The sequence below is a fragment of the Camarhynchus parvulus genome, chromosome 5 (genome assembly GCF_901933205.1).
Source record: "Camarhynchus parvulus chromosome 5, STF_HiC, whole genome shotgun sequence".
NCBI classification, from domain to species: domain Eukaryota; kingdom Metazoa; phylum Chordata; class Aves; order Passeriformes; family Thraupidae; genus Camarhynchus; species Camarhynchus parvulus.
The window spans coordinates 35,074,424-35,099,641 of NC_044575.1; the positions used below are offsets into that span (position 1 = coordinate 35,074,424).

General features: G+C 36.9%; 1 protein-coding gene across 8 annotated transcripts in view; it reads left to right on the forward strand.

Annotated features, from left to right (window-relative positions):
- The window catches only part of NUBPL (nucleotide binding protein like), a 76,732-nt gene that overhangs the window by 32,656 nt on the left and 18,858 nt on the right, over positions 1–25,218 (forward strand). For all 8 annotated transcript variants that reach the window (XM_030948669.1, XM_030948670.1, XM_030948672.1 and 5 more), the window contains 2 exons: positions 14,531–14,624; positions 24,865–24,950. In XM_030948669.1, coding sequence (XP_030804529.1) covers positions 14,531–14,624; positions 24,865–24,950 — 180 coding nt within the window. The remainder of the gene's footprint in view (positions 1–14,530; positions 14,625–24,864; positions 24,951–25,218) is intronic.

Below are 25,218 nucleotides of genomic sequence, written 5' to 3' on the forward strand. Positions count from 1 at the left end.
AATTTTTTGTGGACATGCACATTAATAGCACAAGATGTAATGACTGTATGTTGCAATATATAGTAAGAAATGTGCGGGGGTGTTGGTGGTTTGGTTTTTTACAGTTGAAGCAATTGCTTGTCAGAACAGGTTGCCAGGAGAGATCTCAAAGCTCTCTTTTGAGAGATATTAAGAACTCAGCTGGGCAAGAATCTGAGTAACCTGCTCTAAGTTGTTTCTGCTTTGTGCAGACAGTGGTCCCTGAGGTCTTTCAAACCTAAGTTGTTCTGTGATTCTGGGATTAGTTCTAAAATAGGCATTCCAGTGCCTATTTGACTGTCGGTCTGTAACTCCATTAAAGCTCAGAGAGATGAAAATGGTTCTGCCTATCACAGAAATCATTGGTTAGAGCAGTCAGTCAAAACCTGAACTGAATGTAGGTGTCTCTCTGATAGAACTGCCTTAATCACTCAGTGAGGGAGTCATACCATTAAGTGTTGCAGTCAAATGAGCATGTTTCAACATAATAACTGAGACCATCCTTTCCTCAGTAGCATTTGTCTCTTTAGACTGTTGAGGTGCTGAGGTGGGGACAGAAAGGTCAAACTCAAATAGGTCTTATTTCTTGAATGAGCCTTACTATGAACTATGAAAAAAATAGAAGGAATACATATTTTGTTTTCCTATCATACCTCTTGTTTTTATAGAAGTACCTTGATCTAGGAGAGGTTTGAAGCATGCAATGATGTGCTCTCAGGCACTAAGAATTGAGTAGGGATGTCATAAAGAAGTTTTGCTGAAGACTGCTGAATTTTTTTTCATTAGCTTTAGTAGTGTCCTGTCTAGTACGCAGGCCTGTATGAAACTCAGACTAAGAGATCTGGCTATTCTCTATAGTGCCTGGAAAACCATACATTGATTTTGTTTCTTTCTTTGTTGAATCTTGCCATCAGTGTCAGCCCTGAGTAATTTAAATTCCAATTTGACAAAGAAAAATTCAAAGATGGTAGCAAAAGTCATCTTAAAAAAGCAAGTAGAATAAATCTTTTATCTCAGATTTTTTTAGATGAAAGGCAAGCAGGAATGAGCACAGGAGTGGACCCTGGAGACATGAAGTGAAGGCTGCCATGTTTTTAAGTGTTTTCTAAAGAGGAATACTGGTGGTATTTATTTATATGGAAAGTTTCAAAATATGGACTACAGGAGAAACCTAATACCACTCTTAATTTTTTTTTCTTTCACTGACAAAGGGATCTACTATTTTTTCTAGCTGCTATAGGTTAGATGCAAAAAGGGATGTTGGTATTGCTGCACTGAATATTGGAGTGCCTCAGTGGTTGGTGCCCTGCCTGCAGGAATGGAAATTTAAACCAAAGCCTGGCCTGGAGCTATTGCATACCTGGGGTGGTGGGAATACTTCACTTGTCATTCCCAGTGGTACTATTTGAGGGATTATTTTCCCCTCCTGGATTTATCTCCACACTCTTTGGCAGTATCTTAAGATAATAGGTGCAGATTTGGATTTTTAGGGTAGCAAGACCTTGTCATCCTTTAGATACGTTTCTTAAACAAATCGGCAGAAAATACCCCTTTTGCTGTGTTTCATCACTTACATGGTAAATGTCAGAGATGAAATTATTATAGTGTGGGCAAAAACTGTCTTATCAGTACAAAATTAGTGAGACAGTATTGGTGGATGGGAGGGAGTAATGAAATGGGAATTAGAATGGTACATATTGGGTCAGGAGGAAGACAATAACAATTTTATGGCTCTGATTTTTTTGTAGCTGTATTTTCAGCGAATTGAAAGGATGCCTAGAATAGTAATAGTGAATCAATGCTGAAAATTATTCTTATTGTGAATGTAAAGAGCAAATGAAGAAGGAGCACTGCTGTGAAGCCGGATGATTTTTTTTGTGTGGATTTTATTTTTAACACTTTGTGGTTTAGGAAGGGAACTCTATCAAGAGATGAGCATTGAAGGCATTTAACTTGTATTATGGTACTAAATTTTCAAGACAGGAAAAGAGTGAGATGGTGCAATGGGAAATTTTAGCAAAAGGGGTAAGAAGCATAAATAGCTCTTTGTTTTGCAAACTTTTGTAGTCTTTTCATGTTCTAGTACAAATGTAAGAGTCTATGCATATTTGTTTGTGTATCAACAGAAGATACGTAGCAGAAATGTATATGCTTAGTGCAGATCAATACAGTATTCCTCTTTCTATGTTTTGTGCTTTGGCAAATATCCATCCATCTTACGATACTTGCTAATTTCAAAACTGACATGTGTTTCACAATATTCATGTGTTTATCCAATTTATCTCCAAGTAATTGAGGCAGATAGTCTGTAGCAGATATTTACAGTTTACATTTCATAGAACTAAACAAAGCTGCTATATGTATATGCTTATATTATGAACAACAAATACTGTAGTTTTTTGCATCTTTGCAGTGCATAATTCTAAAATACAGTACTTACAGTGTCACTACAGTGGAAGATTTGCCAGCTTTTCCACGATTACAAAAATATTTATTGTCTTTAGTTCTTCTGTTTTGAGATGCCTCAACCTAAGGTGGACGTGGAGATGGTTAGATCAGGCTAAAGTCTGTTACCTTACAGTTTTGGCAAAAGGAAAAAGTTAATCAAAGCAATAGGAGTAGTTGCATCTTTAGGGAGTTGGAAAACTTTTCTATTTTTATTTTTGTGATCTAGAGTATGAGAATGAAGAGATCTGGACATTTCATCCCTAAACAAAATCATTGGTATTATGTATTTGTTCTATTTAGAAAGGTCCTTTGCTATTGGAGGTACTTTGAAAAGAACAACATTCAGTAATAAATAGTGACTGAACTGCCAGTGCTAAAACTGCACTAGGATATGCCACTAAGACTGCATCTACAGCTGAAAGATGGTAAACAATAACTCCAAATGCTTCTGAGATTTTTCGTATGTCTTTAATAAGCCTTCCTTTAAATCAAGGAAGGTCAAGTTTCGTTCTCTTGTTTTATCACTGAAATTAAGGAAACTGTTCCAAGGGCAAGAGAAGATGACCCATTCATACCTTACAAAAAGTGTTTTAAAAATTCTTATACTCATTTTTTGTTATGTTTATTTTCCTGAGACTAAAGGACAAATAAACTAGTTTCTTCTCCTTCTGAACTGACCTAAATAAATGGAAATCTCTACACTAATTTCTATGCCATGGTTCAGCTGTGATGTTGATGTTTAGAAAAGCTTCCTACTGGAATTTGTATAATCATCACTAATTTGCTCATATGTTAATAATCACCTTGAAAGGTCCTGTCTGTCCAGACAGAACTGCCTTAACCAGTCCCAATCAATATGTACATACTTAAAGAAAATGATGGTACTTCTGGAGATCAGAAGCTGAACGTTGATGCAGAGATGTACTGTAGCCAGAAATGTGGGAGATGACAGAAAGCCCTTTCTTTCCACTCCTCTGTCCCCCAGTTAGAATACTTCTGTTGTCACCCTTTGACTTGTGTGTTCCTGTGTGTTTTGGGGTGGGTGTGACTGAGCGAATATGGGCTTGATTCTTTTTGTTTCCAGCTGAAGCTACAGAACCTGTTCTCTTGCCTTTCTTTTTTTAATGAAGCAGGATCCATACAACTCCCTGTTGCTTTATTGGCTTGCATTAGCAGCTGATATGAAAAAGGATTATAGTTGCTGAAAGGAATTGACAGTCATAGACAGAAGTGTTAAGAAAACCATAAAAACCCAAACACAGTAGCCAACATCTTACTGCTGAACTGGAAGCATTTGCAGTAAATGTACTTTAAATGTCTTTGAGGATTAAAAAAAAGGCAAAAAAAAAGCCTAACAGCAGAGTGAGAATGTATTTACAGCAAACATTTCTTGGCCTGGTTCCTCAGCTGTCATGGTTATGACTGTGCAGTTACTGCTGCTGTGGGAACAGGCTGGGAGAGTGTTTTCTTTGCTCTGCTTCCAGTAGTCTCATCTTTCACACATATTACGCAGGTATGCATGTGTCTGCTCTCCTTTGCATAAAACAAATGCAAAACATGCAACTGTTTTGCTGGGTTTGTTGACCAGACAGGAAGAAATGGCTGAGAGCTCATAATGTCTCAAAATGGCTGTGCTGGGGTTAGATTTTTTATTTTTTCCCTCAGGGTTTTAAAACAAAGTAGCATAAGGTTTCTCTGGAACAAAGTTTAGAACTTTGTGCCTAAACAAAGTGTTTGCTGAACAGGAATAGTGGTGGTAGAGGAGCAAAGGAAAGAGAAGCAACTGCTTGTTTTCTTTTCTAAGTAAAACTTCCATTATTTATGCAAACTTTTTTTAAAAAATAGGAGACGCCTAATGCTGCTCTTCTACTTTCTCTGTTCTTCTCCACTAATAAGAGGGTTTGTTCTTTGTTTCTAGCTGCATCTAGGTTAGATGCAAAGGGATGTGGGCGTGGCTGTGCTGTGCCTAAGAGGCTGGTGCCCTGCCTGCAGGAGTGAAAAGTTAAACCAAAGCTTATCCTGGAGTTGCTGCATACTTGGAGTGGTGAGAATACATCACTTATCATTCTCAGTGGTACTGAGGGATTACTTTGCCCACCTGGAGGTACCTTCAGACTCTTTGGCAGTGCCGTAGTAGAATAGGCGCTGTATCTTGGAGTGCTGAAGTTTAGAGCTTGGTGTGGAATAAGTGGAAATTGATGGTGTAAGTCAGTGGGAGTAGGTTTGCCAAGTGGAATGAAGCAGTGCTGAAGATGTTGAATGAGAGGACTGTAAGGAAAGGCCTGTGGGCTCACTTTCTGTCTCTGTCCTGGATTTCAGCACCTAAACGTAACCTTATTGGACAGCTGTGTGGAGTGAAGATTTAAAGCCAAAACTGAGCATCCTCTGTGCCACGATCCTTCTTTCAGGTGAACTTTACAGGCTTATTCTCTGTTCATAGTAACAGCCTTGGGAGTCTGGAGGTGAGAGGTGCAAGTTTGGTTATGTTAGCAGTTTAGCATTTAGGGCTGTATTACCTGCTACCCTGGAGAATGCCCTGCAATCCCATGCAGCAGTCATAACCCTCTGCACTACAGCTAGAGATGCAAGATTCCTGAGGGCAGGACTAGGTGTGTGCAGGGGGAGCATGACCAGATCTGTGCAGGAGATTAATTTCAGCTGAAGCTTTAGCTTTCTTGGTGAATACCTTAGCTGCCAGCCTTATATAGGATCATGGTGGCTTCTGTGGCTTTTGCATTTTTGCTTACACAGTTTTATCCAGCTAAATACCACCTGTCTGGGAAATAAAAAGTGACATCTTCCCATTCATAGGTAGGTTCTCTCATATGACTAATTGTGATATTAAGCAGTTGCTATTATAACAGTAGAGTGACAGGCTTTGTGATTTTGTTTTTGGTTTGATTCTTCTATTTTTTAATGGCCACATGTGCTCAGCTTTGTGTTGGGTTCAGTGTTGCCAGTGGCAGATGCATTTAGAGATTGCCTGCTACATTGGGCTTGTAAGACTTTCTCCTTTCCCATGAATGTGTGTATAATTAATGGATCCCAAATTGGCTTCATGTTGAAATTTTATGCTCAATGGAGATTTTCTATTTCCTTTCCTGAGCAGTCAGGATGTTTGGGAGAATGTGTAGGTGGAGCTTACCAAAGCTGCTTTTTGAGCATGTTTTTTTCACATTTTTCAGCCATTCTTTTTCATCTTTTTGATCAAAATAGAAGTGGAACCTCGCTACCTTGGAATATTGACTGAACTTTGACACATGTTTAACATTACACGTTAATTTTACTTATTAAATAACTATGAGTGTAACTGTATAAGCAGATTTTTAAAATTATTATTGAATTAATATATGTTAAACTGATTGCACAGAGTTGTTTCTTCTATTTTTAATAATTCAGCTTGCATTCTGTCTGTTGGAAGCTGACAGATTGATCCTTCACTCAAACCATCCTCCCATATCTCTTTTGCTCCTGGAAAATAACTGCCGATATCCAAGAATAGCAGCAGGTTTTGTACCAGTATTCTTTGTAGAAAGTGATTATTTCTCACATCCCAAGTGATTGACACAAACGTAAAGTAATTGTGCTTAAGGTACCAGAGATTAGTGTCATGGGGCTTTTTTCCCCCTCCCCCTCCCTAACAAAGGAAAAACTGCTTTTCTGTACTATTCATGAAGCTGTAGAAGATGTTTCACTTCTTACTGTGTTTTGCTCCATCAATAGTGTCTTTTAAAATAAAGATTATGTTCTCCTAGCAGAATACTGCCTTTGGAATTCAGGTCTTACTAGGCAAAGTAAGAGCTAAAGTGGACACCCATTTAAAATTCTTTTTTTGCTTTCTTTTTTTAGATTTTTTTATTCTGCATTAAATAAGAACTGGAGCTAAAGAAAAAGCTAGGAAGTGAATAAAAATAGGAAGGCTTTCCATTGCTTGGCACTAATCTCTGGATGTCCCTGAGACTCATGGTATCAGCACCTGCAGCAAATGATTTTAATTAGGTTTGGAATACAAGTAACACTTTTATTGTTGCAGATTCATAACTGAAGACACTAGTGAATGCAAAATCATTGTTCTGTGTGCATAGCAATTGTTTTGCTAGTCTATAATTTCACACTTTAATAGATTATCTGTTGTCTAATTCATAGTAAATGCTCTTACTACTCCAGGAATATGACATTCAGCACATCTTTAAATTGTGGCTATGGTATGTGTGTGACTGCAAAATGTGTATGGTTTTAAAATTTGTTTTTGTTTTTACATCTTCTCTGTGTCATTAATGCCCATTCTGTGTTCTGCTATTTGTAAGGACAGTGTATATGCAGTTTTTCTTGCACCTTTCTGACCTAAAGGCAGTTTCTTTGACAGAGAACATACACCAACTTCAGAGTTACAGTCCCATGGTCATGAGTCTGCTCTGTTCACTCTCATACATACTCCTGCTTACATTCTTTTCTCACATTCTTCCATCTTCTTCAATCTTCCTGTAGAGTTGAAAGGTTCTATATTTTGTGCAGCCTTGTTGTTAATTCTTGCTGGAAGTATTGATTTTTGTGCTTTAACATAATTCAAGCAGACTCTCCAACACTGGCTTCATTTGCAAGGGATGACTTTTTTGAATTCAGTGACTGCTGAAGTTATACTTGTGAATTTAAGTACAAAAATTTTGGAGGAAAATTTTAATCCATATTTTGAAAAACAGGTTGTTTTAAAAAAAAGGAAAACAGCATTTTATTATTTAAAATTCATGTTTTAACTCAAGACTAGTTCACTTTAAAACCTGGTAACTTCTCACCAGGCAGAAAATTAAGTTCTATATTGAGATTTACTGTCTTTTGGCCTCTGTTCAGTGGTCTACATCTAATTGATTCTATTTTAGTTTTTATGTAGCACTATTTATGGTAATACTGGAGGGCTTTCTTCAGCAGCATTTTAATTACTTGAATAACACCTATCATGTTACTTTCTTCAGTAATCTTTTTTCAGAAGGCTTTAGACTGGCCTCTGTAGAAGTTCCCTTTTCTGTACAAGAAAAGCATTTTACATTGTAGTTGAGAAACATTTTTCTGACATTTTTAATCTAATGATTTTTAGTTTAAGTGTTGATTTAAAATCATTGTTTCAGTGATGGTCATTAAATGGTACCTACAGTAGTCTGTTGGTACCCCAGTAAGGAATTTATAATTTTTTTTCTTATGCCAGAAAATGAACTGAAACTTAAGAAGAAAATTCTATTTACTTCTCAAGCAACTTAAGGAAGTTAAATAACATATGAAGCAATTTAGGAACATTTCCTAAATTTATGCATTTCCATTGCATAGTTTAAGTATTCAGTCTTAAATTATATATCAGCTTTTAACATCATTACAGAAGTATAGGCTGAAATACATATGGGGAGTGGGCTTATTAAGCTTCTCCCTTTTGATATTTGTTGCCAATACTTAAAATATTTCCTTCTGTTGTTGTTTTAGGGAAAATCTGATTCAGACACCTTATATAAATTTTATGAGCTTAAGTTAGGTCCTGATAATACTGCCTTAAAAATGTGTTACTTGGCTTTGGGTTTGATAGCTAAACAATGATTTTACCTTTGTGTATTAGTAAGGAGAACTCAAAGAGAATTTGTGGTTTAGATGATGTTTTTAACATAGCTGTATCAACCTGGTGATTAGTTCAATTAGAAGATGTGATGCTAGCCCAGTTTCTTCTGATTTGTTGACTTTTACCTAACTTTTGTGCTTAGTTTTATTGCAAAAAGATGTAGGAATAGACACTTGCTTATTCTGTATTTCTTTTCCTGTTGTCATTATTCAACAGCTGAGCCACAGGCAATTCTGTATTGTAGAACTTGGGGGAAAAACCCCATGTTGTGTTTCTGAAGAAAAGTTTCTGCAAATTATGTATTGTTCAAGGGTAGAGAGAGCAACAGACCAGTGATCAATCTCAAAACTGCGTAATACAAGTTTGCTTTCCAAACTGTCATCTTTTAGAGAGCAGACTCTGGGAAATGGGAATCACAGCTCACAAAAGCTCTTTGTAGTAACAGCTTGGACCTGGAGGAAGAGCCTTTTATATGTGGTAGGGCTGAGACAGTCTTCATCAGAATTATTCCTTGTCAGTCACCCTCAGATTATCCCCAGGCTCTTGTGGGCTTTCCGGACTGCCCCACAGCTGGGTTCCATCTTCCCTTCAAGTTGATATACTGTTGACTGGACTTCCAGAAGAAAGTTGGTGTTTAGTGCCTTCCTGTCTCCTGGAACACCACACAGAGAATAACCTCTTTATTGTTGCTTTCTGGCAGGTGTTTCGTATTGTTGTTTATACAAATGAAGGTGACAGAAAACTTCAGGTTACTGTGTTTGCCTTCAACTCATAACATTATTAAAAGCCAACAGAGAGGAAGAGGAGCAGGCCAGTTTCTGTTCTGGTTGTAGAATTGAACAACACTCAGGCATTCTTCCTAGATACTTACTTCTAAAAGTTACTCTTAACCTATATAGAGAAAGACTAGGAGAATTTCCTTTTCCTTGTGGATGTCTTTGTAGCAAACTGTTCTTACGGTTCACCTCAGTTTCTCTCTGAACTTGGCACAGCAGACTGCTCATAAATACCTTAGAGGGAATTTGAACTGTTGCAGTGCATCTGTTTTTCATGGTGTCACATTGCAAGGCTTTGAGATTGGTTGAGCATCAGAGGACAAGTCAAAGGGGCAGTTTTGTTTGTTCAGAAAGTGTCGAGTTGTGTTAAGCACAGTGGCATATCCTGTTGTGATACTACCAAAGAGAAAGCTTCCGTAGGGGCTAAAAATCTTCTGGATTATGTCTGGGGAATGTCTCCTTTCTTTATCAAGTACTTCAGAAAGTACATTAAAAAATTAGATTAAAATGCCATGTTTCATTATGCTGTTCCTAGATTATCTGTTTGCTTACACTGTGAAACTATTTACTTGTTCCTAATGTTTGTGTGTGTCTAAGTGGCATTCTGTAAGTAATTTTTCAAGGAATTATTTTATAATATTATCATGTTACCATATTAATTTCAAGGAATTGTTTTATGTTAAAATACATGGTTTTTATTTTAAATGCATGTTTTATCTTAACACAAGTACATGTGAATAGGTATATAAATCTTCATGTAGGAACACAATTTCTCACCTTTACTTTGTTCAACTGTTTGCCTGTATTAAATCATTAACATACACACAAAGTAGTTAGGAAAGGAGGATGGATCTGGCAGGAATAGAACTTAAGCTGCCTGCAGTGTAGCTCTTGCTCTTTTTCTGATGCTGGTGTTCAGTTTGGCTGGCTGCTGCCAAGTCTGCACCTGCATAACGCTTGATTGTAACTCTGCATGTATTCCTCTTAATAAGAACAAATAAATAATATCTTCTCTTATTTACCAAACAACCAAACATGAGGATTACTTCAAAGTCATAAGTAAGCAATCCCTCTTCTGTTCTAATGCTTTATCATTTCTGCCTCATGCACAGAGGATGCTCGGGCTTCGTTCCTCAGCAGAAATGTCATCTGTATCTCTGTGCTCTACCTTGGGTTTAACTTGCTATTTAGAACTCCTACTCAAAATGCATATCTGGTATTTTGATTATGGATTGTCACATAAACAGAATGATTGATTAAAGTAATTTACATAGAAGCATTCCTGGGGTTTCTGAGCAAGGGAAAATACACAGAAGCACGTGGCACTTAATTACTTTGCTTAACAATAAATGTCAAGTCAAACCTTTTTAAAAAAAGATGAATGCTGTGCTTAAGGAAAACGCAATTACATTTCTATGCTCTGAAATGTTTTACACACTGTATACATTAGAGGGGCAAAGACATTAACACCTCTGTACATGCAAAGGTGCTGACAGATTTCAGATGCTACAAGGCAGGCTTTTGTAGCCCTGTCTGCCTATTGCTTGCAAAGGGAACTCATCTACTGTAATGTGCTGTTAATCTGAGCTCATTTTCCTGTGTGAAACCGCATTTGCATACACACACACTTCTTGGAACTCATTGAGAGCATGAGGACAGTGGTCCCAAATTGGTAAATTTTTACATCTCAACAGGATTTGCATTCAAAGTAGTGTTTTATAGCACAGCCCAATTATTTGTTCCATTTCAATAATGTTGAATTAATGGCAAAAGTAGATTTCAAAAAGCCACTCCTGCTTTTATGTTCCAGTTCTAAATTAAAAATGTCTTTCCCCCCTTTCTTTCTACTATGCTGCAGTTTAGTAACATACCCATAATTTCTTCTTCCGTTAAATAAAGTGTACACTTCTATAACAAATTGTCCAAATTACATTCAATAATGTGTTTAATAAAAAGATTTTCATACTGCTGTATTCCTGTGGGAGGGTAATGGAGGAGCAACTGAATGACATCCCGTCCTTGCAGAATAGAAGCAAATAAGAGGAAGTCCACAGTGAGAAATGGAGCTACATGCAGCATTCCCTAGATCAGTTCTTTCCAGAAGTTTTGGCTATGTAATTTTGGTGCAGTTCTCCCTTCTTGCCCTGAATTACAAATGAAAAAGAGGAAAAGGAAACTTTGAGGATAATTACTTGAATGCATTCAAAATAAAGAACATGGTTAGTTTTGATTAGAAATGGTTTTCCAATCTAGTTAGCCACCTGATTTTCACCAGTTCAGCAACACCAGCAGTGGCATGGCTCAGAGAGGTTTGTGGAGGGTAGTGCTCTTATATATTTAGTACTTAGGGACCTTGGCATCTTTACTATGGCTTTTTCTGAACTTGTGTGACAAAATCCTGTCTGCCACCTACTCTGCTCAGTGGGAAGATGTCCTCTCCACTTCTGCTGGAATGGTGTAACTTCTCCATTTTTCTGTGATAAAATTTGTAAGCAATAAAACAGACAACACTTAATTTGATAGGCAGCTCATTTATTTTTCTTTTCAATCCATGAATTTGAAGAAAATATCTGAAATAAGAGGTTTACACTGCTATAAGTTAAATAAAGCGTTATAATTTAATTACACTATGTGTTAACAGGGTATTTTTCTTGTTGCCTAGCAATGAGATTTACCATGAGATTCACCATGTGCTTAAGACTCCTTTATTAATTTCAGTTTTCAAAGGTTTATAACTTTATTAAAAATCATTATTTGTAGGACAATCCAGAAGGTGCACGTTGGCTGTTTTGGGGTTGCTTACTAAGAAAGTTTGAGGCAGAAAGCTCTGGTGCCCTCTGAATTCTGTACCTTTTCTCCCCTACTACAGTATGGGGTAAATTCTGAAAGTAACTTCTTGAGCAAAACTTTGTGTGTCCCCACAAATCTGAATGTCTAGGAAAGGCTTTGAGCTGTTGGTGTTTGCTGTCACCTCCAGTAGTGTTGCACAACTGTAATGCTTGGTACCTTGGGCAATCACACGGAACTTGATGAAGGAGACTAGTGCTTGAAGAGGTTGGAGGAGGAACAAAACATTTGGAAATGCTGACAAAAAAAGCTCTAGGTCAAGCCCAGAAAGCCACTTTTTTATACAGGAGGAGCTGGCTTAAATTTAGGGCCTGCAAGTATATGCAAAACCAGACAGCTTTTATTTAGCTTCAGGAGAATGCATTTTCCTTTCCAGTTACCTCTGATAAGGGTGGGATTTGGATTGTTTTGTATGACTTCATGAGGCAGTGCTGTACCTAAAAGGACTTGAATGTGAGCTCCTGGAGAAAATGGCTGAAAACTACTAAATATCCAATTTTTTTTTCCAAGAATATACCCAAGAACCAAGTATTTTTGGCAGACAAAGTGATTAGAAACTGTGTTAGAATGATAGTGGTGCTGTGCCACTCATAGGTGTGTTTCCAGACTGCATCTTGCTGCAAGGCAGAAAGCAAAAAACCAGTTTAATGATTCTATTTTGTAGAAGCGTTTAAGGAAAGAGAATATGATTACTGGAATTTTATTATATATTGTATAAGTATATATGGACTTAACAAAAGATGCCAGAATCAAGCTTCATGAAGATGGTAGGGAGGAGGAGGTGTTTTGAATTAATCCATTAATGCTTTTTAAAAACTAAAACTGCTTATACCTACCTAGCATTTCAAAATGGTTCTGATTATTATGAAAGATCCAGATTTTGCATATTGAGATTTTTGCATGTTACTTACAGGAGATCTGTGTATTTAGTTGCAAATCTTCAAGGAATGTGATTTTGTTCATTTTGTAAACTACTACATCTATATAATTTCAAATTGTCGCCTTTATAATGGTTGATTTTTAATTAAGAAACATAGAAATTTGAAATTCATACCTTCATGTGAGCAAAGTAGTTTTTACTGGACAAGGAGGCATTAATCGACACCAGCATTTATCTAGTGAATAACTAAGCAAGATTAGTTAAGAAGACCAGAGTGGAAACCAGACTCTTTTTTCAGATAAAATGGCTTCTCTACCCATAATTGTTTCAGTATGTATATTTTTGCACATATATGTAGTTTTTCTTTGGAGATATGTAGTCTCAATATGATTGTGAATGGTAATTGATTTTAGTCTGCTAGATGTATGTCATTTTTTTTGACAAAATGTAGATACTATAAATGACATAGATCAGTATCAAATGTGAAAAAATGCAGCATTTGCTGCGGTTAACAGAAGTGGCATTTCCTGTTTAGCTAGACTGGCTTAGGCATGGTTTAGTGTTCCTGCAGCCTTTGTATAGAAAATGAGAAAAGGGAGTTGTGCCTGAGAGTCCCTAATTTAGACACCTAAAGTCAGAATTTTCAGCTAAGCTTTTCCATTCCTGTTCTCTCATAAATGCTCTGAAATCTTCCTTCTTCCTTAGTCTGCCTTGAAAAATTCCATTTCTCACTGGAGTGCTTAGTGAGTTAGTGATCTGGATTTCATGTAGGATGTGCTTCCCTAGAAGATCATCATCCATACAAGAACTGAATGAAAATGAATGAGCATTGCCCTGACAATTCCATGCAATAGCTTGGGGTCTAGTATTCCATGCAATAACTTGGGGACTGGTGAAGTGTTGATTATTTTTTGCTGTTAAAATGATACTTGAGGGAATGTGTAAAATACAATGCTCTAGTTTGGCATTTTCCTGTTTTAAAGCAGCTCATACAGTTGTATCTTGCATATGTTTTATGATTCAGAAACATACCATATAATTCCATTATATCTGTTGGGAAATGTTTAGATAAAGTATAGAGAGCTCCATTATATATACTACTATATATATACTATATTTATATTATATGCTCCATTATATAGAGTAGGCCTAGGATAATTTTTGTTCTCTTTAAGAGAATGTTTATCTTGGTGCACTATGCTCTAGGGAGATTTTTTTGGCTCTCCTGGAAAATCTGTCCTAGTAAAAAAATGTAAGTAATCACAGCATTCTCATAATGGAGTCTAATATTATCTTTAATGGATGCTCTCATTTGATGTCTAGCAACCATTAAACTTTTTTAATTTTGGAATGTTAAGAATGTTGTCACTCTGTATAATTATAGCTGGTGATTTTAATTTAACAAATCTGGGATGTTCTGTTTCTTTATTTTTCTTTTCTCCCAACACTTCTTTTTCCTAGGGGAAAAAATCCAGTACTGATAGCTCTAAGTTCACAACAACAAAACAGAAAAAAAAGGCTAACTATGTATGTAGTAAATAAACTACATAGTTTCAACAAGTGATAAGAAGGAAGGAAAGTAGTCTTATATTAATGGAAATAACTTCTAAGTGATATTTGTTGCATAAACACCCTTAGCTTTAGCCTGAATTTTACCTAACATTTGCTTCTAACCTATGATTAAGCAGCTTAAAGTAAATATCTTAAGTTGTTGCTATTTTTTTAAAAATAATTAAATAATGATTATGTCAATGAAGTTCATTATAAAGTTGCACTCATGGTTTTGAGTGATCAGCAAAGATTGTCTCAGGAAAATAAGGTCTTGATCCTGTGCTGAAAGTGTGACTAAGAGGGCATCTCAGTATTATTCTTTTAGAGGTCCTTGGTTCACTTGTTTACATTACAAGAGGCAAAAATAAAAACATGTAAATCTCCGCATATGTTTATTTTGTTGTCTTCTAGGTTGACTGGGGTCAGCTGGACTATTTAGTGATTGACATGCCACCTGGGACTGGAGATGTACAACTGTCAGTATCACAGAATATTCCAATTGCAGGTATGTATATTACTTGACTGCTTCAGAGATTTGTAGTTCATTAGGTTCAATAGCTTTAGAAAAAACTTATTTTAAAAATAAAACCAGTCAAAAATTACTTTTATTTTTCTTTCCAGCGTGCTGAGAAAATATTTTATCAGTTGTGTGGTGTTGGAAACATTATCAGTGATTTTTAACATGTTAGCATTACAGTTGTGTTGGTTTCTTTTAGGCTAAGTTTTGAAAAGACGGAGAAGTCAGCTGTAACTCTTGAAGGAAAGACAGTCTTGCCAAAACCTGCTGAGTTTTGTACTAGAAAATTTCCTTCTCTGTACCTACTATGTAGTAAAGAGAATAAAATAAAAGAGTGATTAATACCCATTTTCTTAGATACAGTACCTAGTAGGTTGCATGTGTCAATAGCAAAGCAGGAAAGCCTTTAACTCCCAGGGTTTTAAGCAATGAGGTGAAACATGACTGTGGCACAGAGGTTTTTGCTGAGGTAGAATTTAATTGAATAATGTACATAAGGGCAGTAAAATTATGCAGTTAAAGAGTTGTGGTTTTATTAGGGGCTTTTTAAAGTACAGTGGCTGTTGATAATTTCTGTTTACTACAGTACACCTAAGTGTCCTGATTTAACATAGAAATGGTCATTAGACTCTTGATTTTCAAGGGATTGTTGTGCCCTTTCCCCACAGAACTCTGCCCTGCTTTCAGGAATGTGCACTGGGTCCTCTGGGACAGAGAGGTGATGGAAATGACTTTAATCCTGTATGTCTTCTAAATTTTGCTAATGTCTGATTTTTGTTTGAATTCTGAAATGGCTTCACTTTGTTCCTACAGTTGTTCAGTTCAGCTTATTTTCTCATCAATCCTAGCTTCATAAAATTAGGAGTGATAGCATCACTTTACATTTCCCATTAGTTGGTTTTGTTGACTGTGCTGAAGTTGACTCTTGCAGTTTAAAAAAACAATGCAGTCTGCTTTTGATGAAGACAAACACAGCAGACAAGGAGTGATAAGATATGTAATTCCTGTGTTCTTACTGGCTTGATGAATTTGTGATTTAGGAAGAGTTTTCTCTCCTGTTTTTTGTGGCTATTTTTCACCCTCACTGGAAGGATGTGTTTTTGTGTATTACAGCTTGAATAACTTCTTCTTTATTCTTCTTTCTTATTTTGCTCGTTACTTGCTTTCTGTCTCTTCTTTCAAAGAATCCATCATATTGTTTAGCAGGCTTTTATTTTCTTCAGCTTGGTTCCTTTCAAAGGTGTGGGAGAGACTGTTACAGATCTTGATGATCATATCTTTGGAGCAGTGTGCAGAATTGTGTTGGTTTTGCAATTCGTATTTTCTAAGCACTCTGTCTTTTACTTTGGTACAGAAAGTATTTGGTGGTGTGCAACTCTGTTTCCTTTCTGGTTTTCTTATTCTTTATCCTTTGAAGATGCCTTGAACAGTCATGGTGTTAGTGGAAAAAATTCTCTGTTTTTCCTCAGAGACAACACATGTATCTTAGTTTAGTAAATTTAAAGTGCATTATCTAATTTGCATGAAAGTTGTTCTTTGATTTGCATTCATGCATATGTGAGATACTGTATTTGCATTACGATTCTTTCATTATTAATCTGTGGCTTCCTCGGGATAGACAGTGTAGAATATTTTAATTTTGCCTCTAAATAAATTTACAAAACCTGCACACATATATTATTGCCAGCCACTTACAGAATTTTCTGTGAGTGAGAGAAAGAGCCCTGGTGAAGGTGTTTTGTTTGTGGCAGGTTTGCCCAGATGGGGCATGAAAAGCTGTAGCTTTGCAACATCTGAGCATAAGAGAGACACTGCTAGGATATGTGAAATGATATTGGGTTTTAATTTTACAGGACTGGTTTCTTTTCCTGCATCACAGGTCCCATAGCTTTCTTGAGTCAAAAGGAGACTGGGGGAATACTTAACAGGTGTAATACTTAACAGTACAACAAGATATGTTTTATAATTCCAGTAGTCAGTCTCTTAAAGAGACTGTCAGCCTCAGGCAACCTTGACTGAGGCAGCAGTTTTGTGTGGGTGCTTTTCCTTTGAAAGAAGGTGGAAAAGGAAACTACTGTGACTTTTGGTTTTATTAGTCTTAGTCACTTTACAAGGAAACACATCTTATTTAGTGTATTATGCTTTAATCATCTGTAACTTTGCTCATGTTGCAGTCATTCTTCAACAAACTCGTAGATGAGGAATGTTATAATAGCTTGAAAATGTGGTACCCATTTCTGCATAAGCACCACTGCTTTCTTCAGATGCAAGTTTGCTTTCCAAATAGAAATCCAGGGTCAGTCTGGAGAAAATGGCTTTGTTCTTGTCCATTGTTACTTAATCTGTATTGAGTTCTGCTTCCTTACTTCTTTATTTTTTTCTTCCATCTTTTGCATGAACAAAACTTTCAGAAATGGGTTCTTTAGCATGTATTGAGCATGCATGCTTGGCAAAATTAGAAACATCCTTACATGTTTTCCAGCTTTTTGAACATTTCAGAAACAGAGGATTTAGTTGATGTTATGATGTTTACTGTCGAGACATAGTGTGAACTAATGATATTATGAAAGATAAGGCTTGTTATTCCTTTGCTTTACCTAGTTGCTAAATTGAGAAATCTAACTCAGTGGATTTATTTGATCATTTAGCTAAAGGAGGCATAAATGTAATAAATATTATTGAAGATGGATAATTAGCCTCTATAAAGACTGGGAGAGCAGTTTATTATTCTCTCCCTTCAGAGTGGGAGGGCTGTGTGGGAATCAGTGGGAACATATCTGTTCAAGAGGCAGTCTCAGAGCCCTGCACAAGCACTTGTGCCTCGTGGAGAAGCTGCATTGTGGGGGCTGACCATTAAATTAGGCTGTCTGCTGCCCTCTCCTTGTTAACGTTTAAGTGAAGTCAGTGTTAGTGAAGTGTGACAGCTTGACAGCTCTAGAGACTGATCCTGTCTCAGCTGGCAGAACCAGCTCCAGGTCAATGCTGGAATTGTTCCATTTGCTAAAGGTTTGTCATATCACCCTTTTCTAAGGGTATTGAGGTGCCATAGTAGTGAAAACCATTAGAAGTATACATCTGCCCAGTGGAAGCTGACTGAGACTAACAAATAATTTCACATCTTACTGAGCAATCTTTTAATAATTACAGTAATGAGTATTCAACTGGCTGTAAAGGAGACAGAAAGGTAAAAGGCTTTAGGTTTTATTTCAGTGCTCTTAATTTTCCCACCTTCTGAAAATAACTTTTTCCCCATACAAAGCATATATTATAATCATTGTAATAATAACCTCTGAAAAGGTTGTTAATAGGAATCAGAAAGACAATTAGTTAAGATAAGCAAAGGAAAAAACAATGTGAATACTATTTTGTTTCTCAAGTTCTATAAAAGCAGAAGCATTGTCATTGCTAATCATACAGGAAATTACTTTTGTCACCTCTCATATTTAAAATCAACATTACACAGAGTTTGTACCATTTTTTAACTGCCTTATCCTAGAAATAGTGTAATTTTTCTGAATGTTTGCATCTTTCAGCATTATGTATGTCTTACTTATCTCCTGAATGCCTTTATCAGGTAGTGCCGAAATATTTATTAAAGGAAGTTTTATTACTTCAGATATGAATTTTCAAAGAACTGTAATTAATAGGATTTCTTTTGGCAGGTTATTGATAGATTATTTTAAATAAAACCAAAAAGCATATTTTTATCTCTACTGGTTAAACATTAAAAATCCTATTTCTATTCAGTGTACATTGAATAGAAGAAAGTAAAAGGATGCCACCAACTTGAAGACATTTGGCACTTTTAACTTCTTTGTCATGTGACACACCATACTTGCAAACCAAATTATTTACTCATATTTGTGGCAGCGTCACACAGACCGGGGTGTAGTCTTGTGCACAACTATTTTATAGCAGTGTGTGGGACTGAACAGAACCAGATCTTGGCTCAATATATAATAACATATAAGAACAGGGAGTTGCAGGTGATGAGCAGACTGTCTTTTCACAAATGAACATTAAAAAAAATAAATGGAGAATTTAAAATCAGCTTTAAAAATACTGTGATGTTTTATAAAACTGTGCATGATTTAGCATGGAAAAGAATTGTGACTTGTATAACAGTGACTTTTGAAGTTATGTGAAATTGAAAGCTCTGAGTAGGCATGGTGCTGTTCTCTTGTCTTTTCTAAAGAGAAATGATCAAAAAAAGCCCAGTGCTGCTGTATAAATTGTGAGTAGCATACAGTTTAAGAAGTGTATCTGCATTCTGTCATTGCTCTTTGGGTGTTTGTTTACCCCTTGTTGCACATCTCTTACTTTGATGCACAGCACGATGTGAGGCATCTGATCTTTCCTTTTGCTTTAACAGTAATATACAATGTTTTCCTCCGTTTCTGAGCTTGCTTTCTTCTTCTGTGGTGAAGGTACATAATTAGTTTCTGCAGTAAATTTTGGAAGCTGTTTTATGGGAGCCTCTTGGATAATAGTAAATTTTACTTGATCTAATTCTGAATGGCAAATATTTTTAATATCAGATTTTGATGTAGGTTTACTCTTCATTTCATGCTGTATTTTGATGTTTTAGATTGCTGTAGGAAAAGAAAGGCAAGTGGGTTTAGGATAGATTGAAAAACAGAAAAAACCCCTGAGTTGCACCAGTGGGGATTTTCAAATAGTTCTTTGTATTTATCCAAATACAGTTTGCATGTTGAAATAGTCTGCTTCTGTTGTCAAAATAAATGTAATTGACAAATGCAAATTATTGTCAGGGTTATCTTAGCTTTGGACACTCCTGGTGCTTCATTATGAACTGTCAGACTCAGTAGACTCTGTAAACTTAATTTAGAGGCCAAAATATAGTATGAGTTTACACATTAAACCTCACACTCTTCCAATATAAATTTAAATTTCGTTCTTGGCTCATGGAGTTTGATTTAACACACATTGCCTGTTGAAGCTGAATTGATAGTGTATTCAGTACAAGTTCTTTAAATTTTATTGTTTCTGAAGAATAGTTTCCAGGTATTCAGGAAAAAAATTGTGAAGAATAGAGGCTTTGCAAACTGAGCTTTCTGAGGTCTGGCAACAGTGGACTAAGTGTATGCTAAGTACTAGATCAACTGCAATTGCCTTGTTAGTTTTTAGACCAATTATTCTGAATGGGAAGAGTGAACTAGCCTAGTGTTCAGCTGACAATTGCTAAAGATGAGAGAAATCCATACGAATAATTGTACTGTATTTTTTCCTCTAGCTATTTCTTCTGAAAAACTAAATGTTCAAATCTGCTCTTTACCATCCCCACCTCCAGGGAATAAAAAGTAAACAACAGAATAGTTTGGGGAGCTGATTTTGTTGTCATTTGTTGTCATTTTTCTACAATAAAATCGCTCTTTTACCCAGTTCTCCTCTTTGGATTGGGACCTCTTATTTAAAGAAAAAAATCATATTCATTTATCAGGAGACTATTTGGACTTTGCTCTTGCTTAGTACAATTCTCATAATAATCTAGACATGATTGGCAAATGCCCTTGAAAGCAGGAGGTGGAATGGAGTTGACCAGAAAAATGCTAATTCAGATAGCCAAGAAAGAGCGCAAAGTGGCAGTGTCTTATGAGGAATTAGCTTTTTGTTTTAGGCCTGTGATGCAGCCAGGATCTAGCCTTTGGGACAGTTCTGAGCTATATTACGAGGTTGAAGTGAGCATCCTGTAATGCAAAATCACACTTGTAGCTCTTTTAAGTTGCTGTTCGTAATAAGATGCCGCACGTAAAAGCTGAGGGAACGTCTTTATAAGGTTTATCCTAGAGGATGAACCATTTCCTAATGTTAGTTTATCTCTAATTGTTGCCAGTTGAAATTACAGCAAAGACAGAAGTCTTTGTTCTTGTAAGATTTTTTCCTGCATCTTCAAGTGCAAAGATGCATCTGTAATTGCAGGCAAATTTTATCTTTGAAGGGACAAATTTAACAGAAGGTCAGAGGGGCTCTGAAGAGATCCACGGTAGAGAAGAGTCAGGTTAACCAGGCTATTTATGACTGGAAGACATAATCTAAAAGTTTGAATTTAATGCCCTGGAAAAGGTAGCAAAAACTGCAAAGAAGTGCATGAGTGGTGTGGTCAGATCAGGCCATCTACAGCTTTACTGAGGCATGAATGTGGTTCCTTGCTAAGAGTGTTCAGTGGCTGTCAGTCAGCAGATACGATTATTCTGTGTCTTTATCCTCCAGAACTCTGTCAGGCTCTCTGGTCGGTTATACTTCACAGCTTTTGAGGTGGCACTGTTTGCTAAGAGGCTGATATAAGACATGGTCTAATAGTTGCGTGTGGTGGGATCCTTGATCTTGGATGAGAGACACGTAGCCTCATTCTGAAATCTATCTTTGAAGACACTGGAGGGGAAAAAAATATATTGGGGGCATCCTTTTCCTCCTAAGGTAGACCTTCTACACTGCTGCTGATGAGCTGCTTTTTAGAGCTCCGTGTTTTTTGCTTGGGTACAAATTGACTATAGCTAAGGTTTGGTGACATTTCACCTTATGCTTTGGATAGGTGATATTTTCTATACCCAGAAATTATAGGCTGTTTGAGTGCTTGTAATTTGCTGAGCACCAGTCCACCAGAAGGGCACCAATGTGCTGTGTAGGCACATCTTTTACTGAGGATTAAGGACCTGGGGTTGAATCAGAATGGCAAACATCAGTGTTACAGGGTATTGTTAGTTCTGTGTCTAATGTGTCTCAAGGATTAAAAGTACAGTTAACATAGTTTTTACTAATACAGTCTCCTCTGGAGTTCTGAGTCCAGTTCTGGATCCCTCAGTACAGAAGAGTCATGGAGCTCCTGTAGGTAGACCAGCAAAGGGCAAAGAGTAGGAGATGGCAGCATACCACTTCTAAAGAATCAGGGGCTGTTTAGCCTGGAGAAAATTGAGAGAACTGAGAAAACTGAGAAACTATATCAATGTATATAGATATCTGAAGGGAGAGTGTCAAGGATCTGGGCTCTTCTTGCTGGTACTGAGTAGTAGGAAGAGAGACAGTGGGCAGAAACTGATGTACAGGAAATTCCACCTGAACTTAAGTAGGAACTTCTTTAATGTGCAGGTGATTAAACCCTGGAACAGGCTGCCCAGAGAGCTTGTGGAGCCTCCATCACAGGAAGTACTCAAAAGTCATCTGGACAGAATCCTTAGTAACATACTCTAAAGGACCCTGCTTGAGCAGGGAGATTGGACTGGGTGATCTGCAGTGATGCCTTCCAGCCTGACCCATTCACAGGTTCTGTGTGATTTGGTGAACATGCATCAGCTTTTTGTCAAAGATAATACATCAAAATTAAAAAAAAAATGGAACACATGAGTAAATAGGTAAGTCAGTTAAACATAAATGTGCTCTACTTAGATATCCTTAGTATGCTCAAGGCACAGAAATTATTTTTCTGCACACAACTGCAAACACAGAATTTTTAGTATGTTCCAGTGTGCATTGTGATTGGTATTACAGTTTCTGCAGCTTCTCCATTCAATTTGTCAGCCTCAGTTTGTCTCATTCAGACACTTTTGTAAACATTGCACGTATTGCTTCAAGAGACATACTGTGTGCATGAATTCCATCATATTTTGTTACTTTATTGATCAAAATAACTCTTTACTGCTTGATATTCCTGTTAACTGTGTAGAGCCAAGATAGCAAGGAAAGTGTAGGCTGCGTCATTTCTTGCTTATCTTTTGAATAATTTTCTGAATTAAACATATGCAAACCTATTCAGGGAGGGGAGCACTGTGAAAAGTCTCATTTGCCATATTTGGTTGCTAGTAAAGGAAATAATGCTGCAAATAATTTGAATTCTTGAACTTCAGGTTGGGTTTGTTGGACTAGCAGATGTACCAAAGAAAGACAGAAGACACTTGTTTTATGGGGTGTTGGTGTAAGTCAGTACAAGCTGGCTGGGAATAAATTTTGCCTGTAACTAGCTCAGAGTAAGAAGGAAAATAGGAGAGAACAACTATTACACCCTCAACAGCAGCTTCTTGAGCATGTCAGCTTTCTTTCTATGGGAGAAGCCATGGAAATTGTCCCCAAGCATAATTTTAATTCATGCATTTCAGGAGCCAGAGGTTTTTTGTACAGACAGTTGGTGCTTGTGGCGGCCCAAACTGTGCCATTGGGTTGTTTTGCCATTTTTTATTTTTTTCCCTTTGGATGAGAATTTGTTAGTAAAATATATCTCTCTGTTAAGCTGCTTGCGGTTCTAGTGGGTGTTTTTGTTGTGCATAGTCTGTCCTTCATGCCATGCCAATTATTAGATTCTTAGAACAATTAATAATGAACCAGCAAATGTCGACTCCAGTCTCCTTGAGTGCATATTAGGTTCTGTGAAGATCCAGGGAATGCTGAGCCAGCATCTTCAGAGAAGACTGTGAATAAAAGTGTGTATACACACAAGACACATATTTCTAATTTTGCTTGGAAAGAAAGCAGTAATGAGTATTTTTTTCAAGTATTGAAAGATTTGTGATAAATATGCAAAAATCTCAAGGACACTGAGTCTCAGTTATTTACTTGTGGCCTGTGCTTTTAGGGAAAGGTGCATTCATTTTGTGGAATTGACCCTACATTTCAGTGCTGCTTGTAAAGTAACCCTGTGTTCGCGAAATGAGGAGCTAAGGTGATTTCAGTGTAACTGAAAAGCTTGCACATTATTCTTTGTGATGCCATTGGACACAGGCTGGTTTGGGACTATCAGCAAATTATTTGGATGCCAGAGTTTGAGCAAATAGGGAAATTGCATTTGCTTGATACATGACATGTGCCATTCAGTTTTTGGACTTGTGTATAATACTGTGTAAGGCAGAGATTGGCAGCTTTTCAGGAGTGGGGTGCCAGATTGTATTTTTCTTTCACAAATTAGAGGTTAAGAATGCTGGCTGAAAACATTCAAACACGCTGTCAGGCAGTGTTTGGAAACGGCTGGCTGTCAGCAGGCAGGATCCCACCCGGCAGCAGGAGGATGCTGTAGGGGCAGGGCTCCTGTCCCAGTGCTGCCAGAGCCACGAGTGCTCTCACAGTGCCAGGGCTTCTGGTGCTCTGGTCCCTGGCTGCAATGCCAGGATTGCATATCTCTGGAAATCTACCCACCTCTTCCTTTGCCATGTACACAGAGGATTGGGAGCTGCAGGCCCAGTAGGAAGCTGTTCCAACCATCTTGAATTCTCTGTTGTAATTGCTGTTAGTGTGAAGTTTGACATAAATTTCTTGCACATGGTTGGCATAACGTGACACTACAGAAATCTTGTATTAGAGACTTCTGACACCAGATGGTCAATGTGAAACCAAAGCTAATCAATTAACCAGTAATGCTCCCTTGTACATTACATTTTTATAAAATAGGGTTAAGCGTGAACAGTTTTTTGTTGCAAGTTTTGAGGAAATAACATTTGAAACCCCATAGCAATTGGAAAAAGATGCTCTTTGTGAAGTCATGTAGAATATTCTGATGTGTGTGTTGGTTTTTCATGCTGTATTAATCAAGAAGTAATAACAGTATGGGATAGTAACCTGTAGGCTTACTTTACTTTAGAATGTAACTTAGACAAGGGGCTCTGGCTGTTTTGTGTGCTTAATAACTCTCAGGAGTACTAATTATCAGGTAACCTGGAGCCACGTTTGAACAGTGAGCAACACTTTATTCAAACCTAGTGCAAGTGTGCATCAGTTAGCCTCTTCCTTTGTGGTATCACTTATACAAATGCACTGGTGTCTGGTGTGACATGGTTCAAGAAAGTGTAGCAGGTCTGGAAAACAACAGTCTGATTACAAGCACCTGCCTCCCGGTTTTAGAACAAGGCTTATTGTTAAATTAAAAACTTAAAATATAATTATGGCATGGGATTGTTACTGTTTAGATATTCCCAGAGTACCACCTCTGCAATCTGTTAGCATGTGGATGGTTGTATGATACTAGATAATTTTTCTCATTTAGAAAGTATAAATGGTTTCTACATGGAAAAAGTTATGATGAAAGTATCTAAAATACTATCACTTCATATCATATCTCAGTTATTTTGATCATTGTGAAATAAAAAACCTGGCATAATTTTCTTCCTTAAAAGCATATAACTGTGTGACTACTATGAATTTAGTAGCATGTACTAAATATTTAAAATATTTAGCAGAATAATTAATAAAATACATTTTAATGGGATTTCATGTTTTATTTTCCCAGGAGCTGTGATTGTCTCCACTCCACAAGACGTGGCTTTATTGGATGCACGCAAAGGAGCTGAAATGTTCAGAAAAGTCCATGTACCTGTGAGTCTCTACATGAAAAATACCAGTAGATTTTTCTTTTTCCAAAATGTAAAAAAAATAATTCCATATGCAGCAGTAGGTGACCATTCAGAAATCACTTGAATTTAATAAATTCTTGTTAAAAGGCGTAGATTCCCTCTTATATCTGTGTCAGGAACTTGGTTATACAGAAAGGGGAGAATTTTCTTAGGCTGAAGCCATAATAATAGATGATTTGTTTAAATCTGTTTGTTTAATCATATGGAATAGATCAGATTGCTGAACAGAA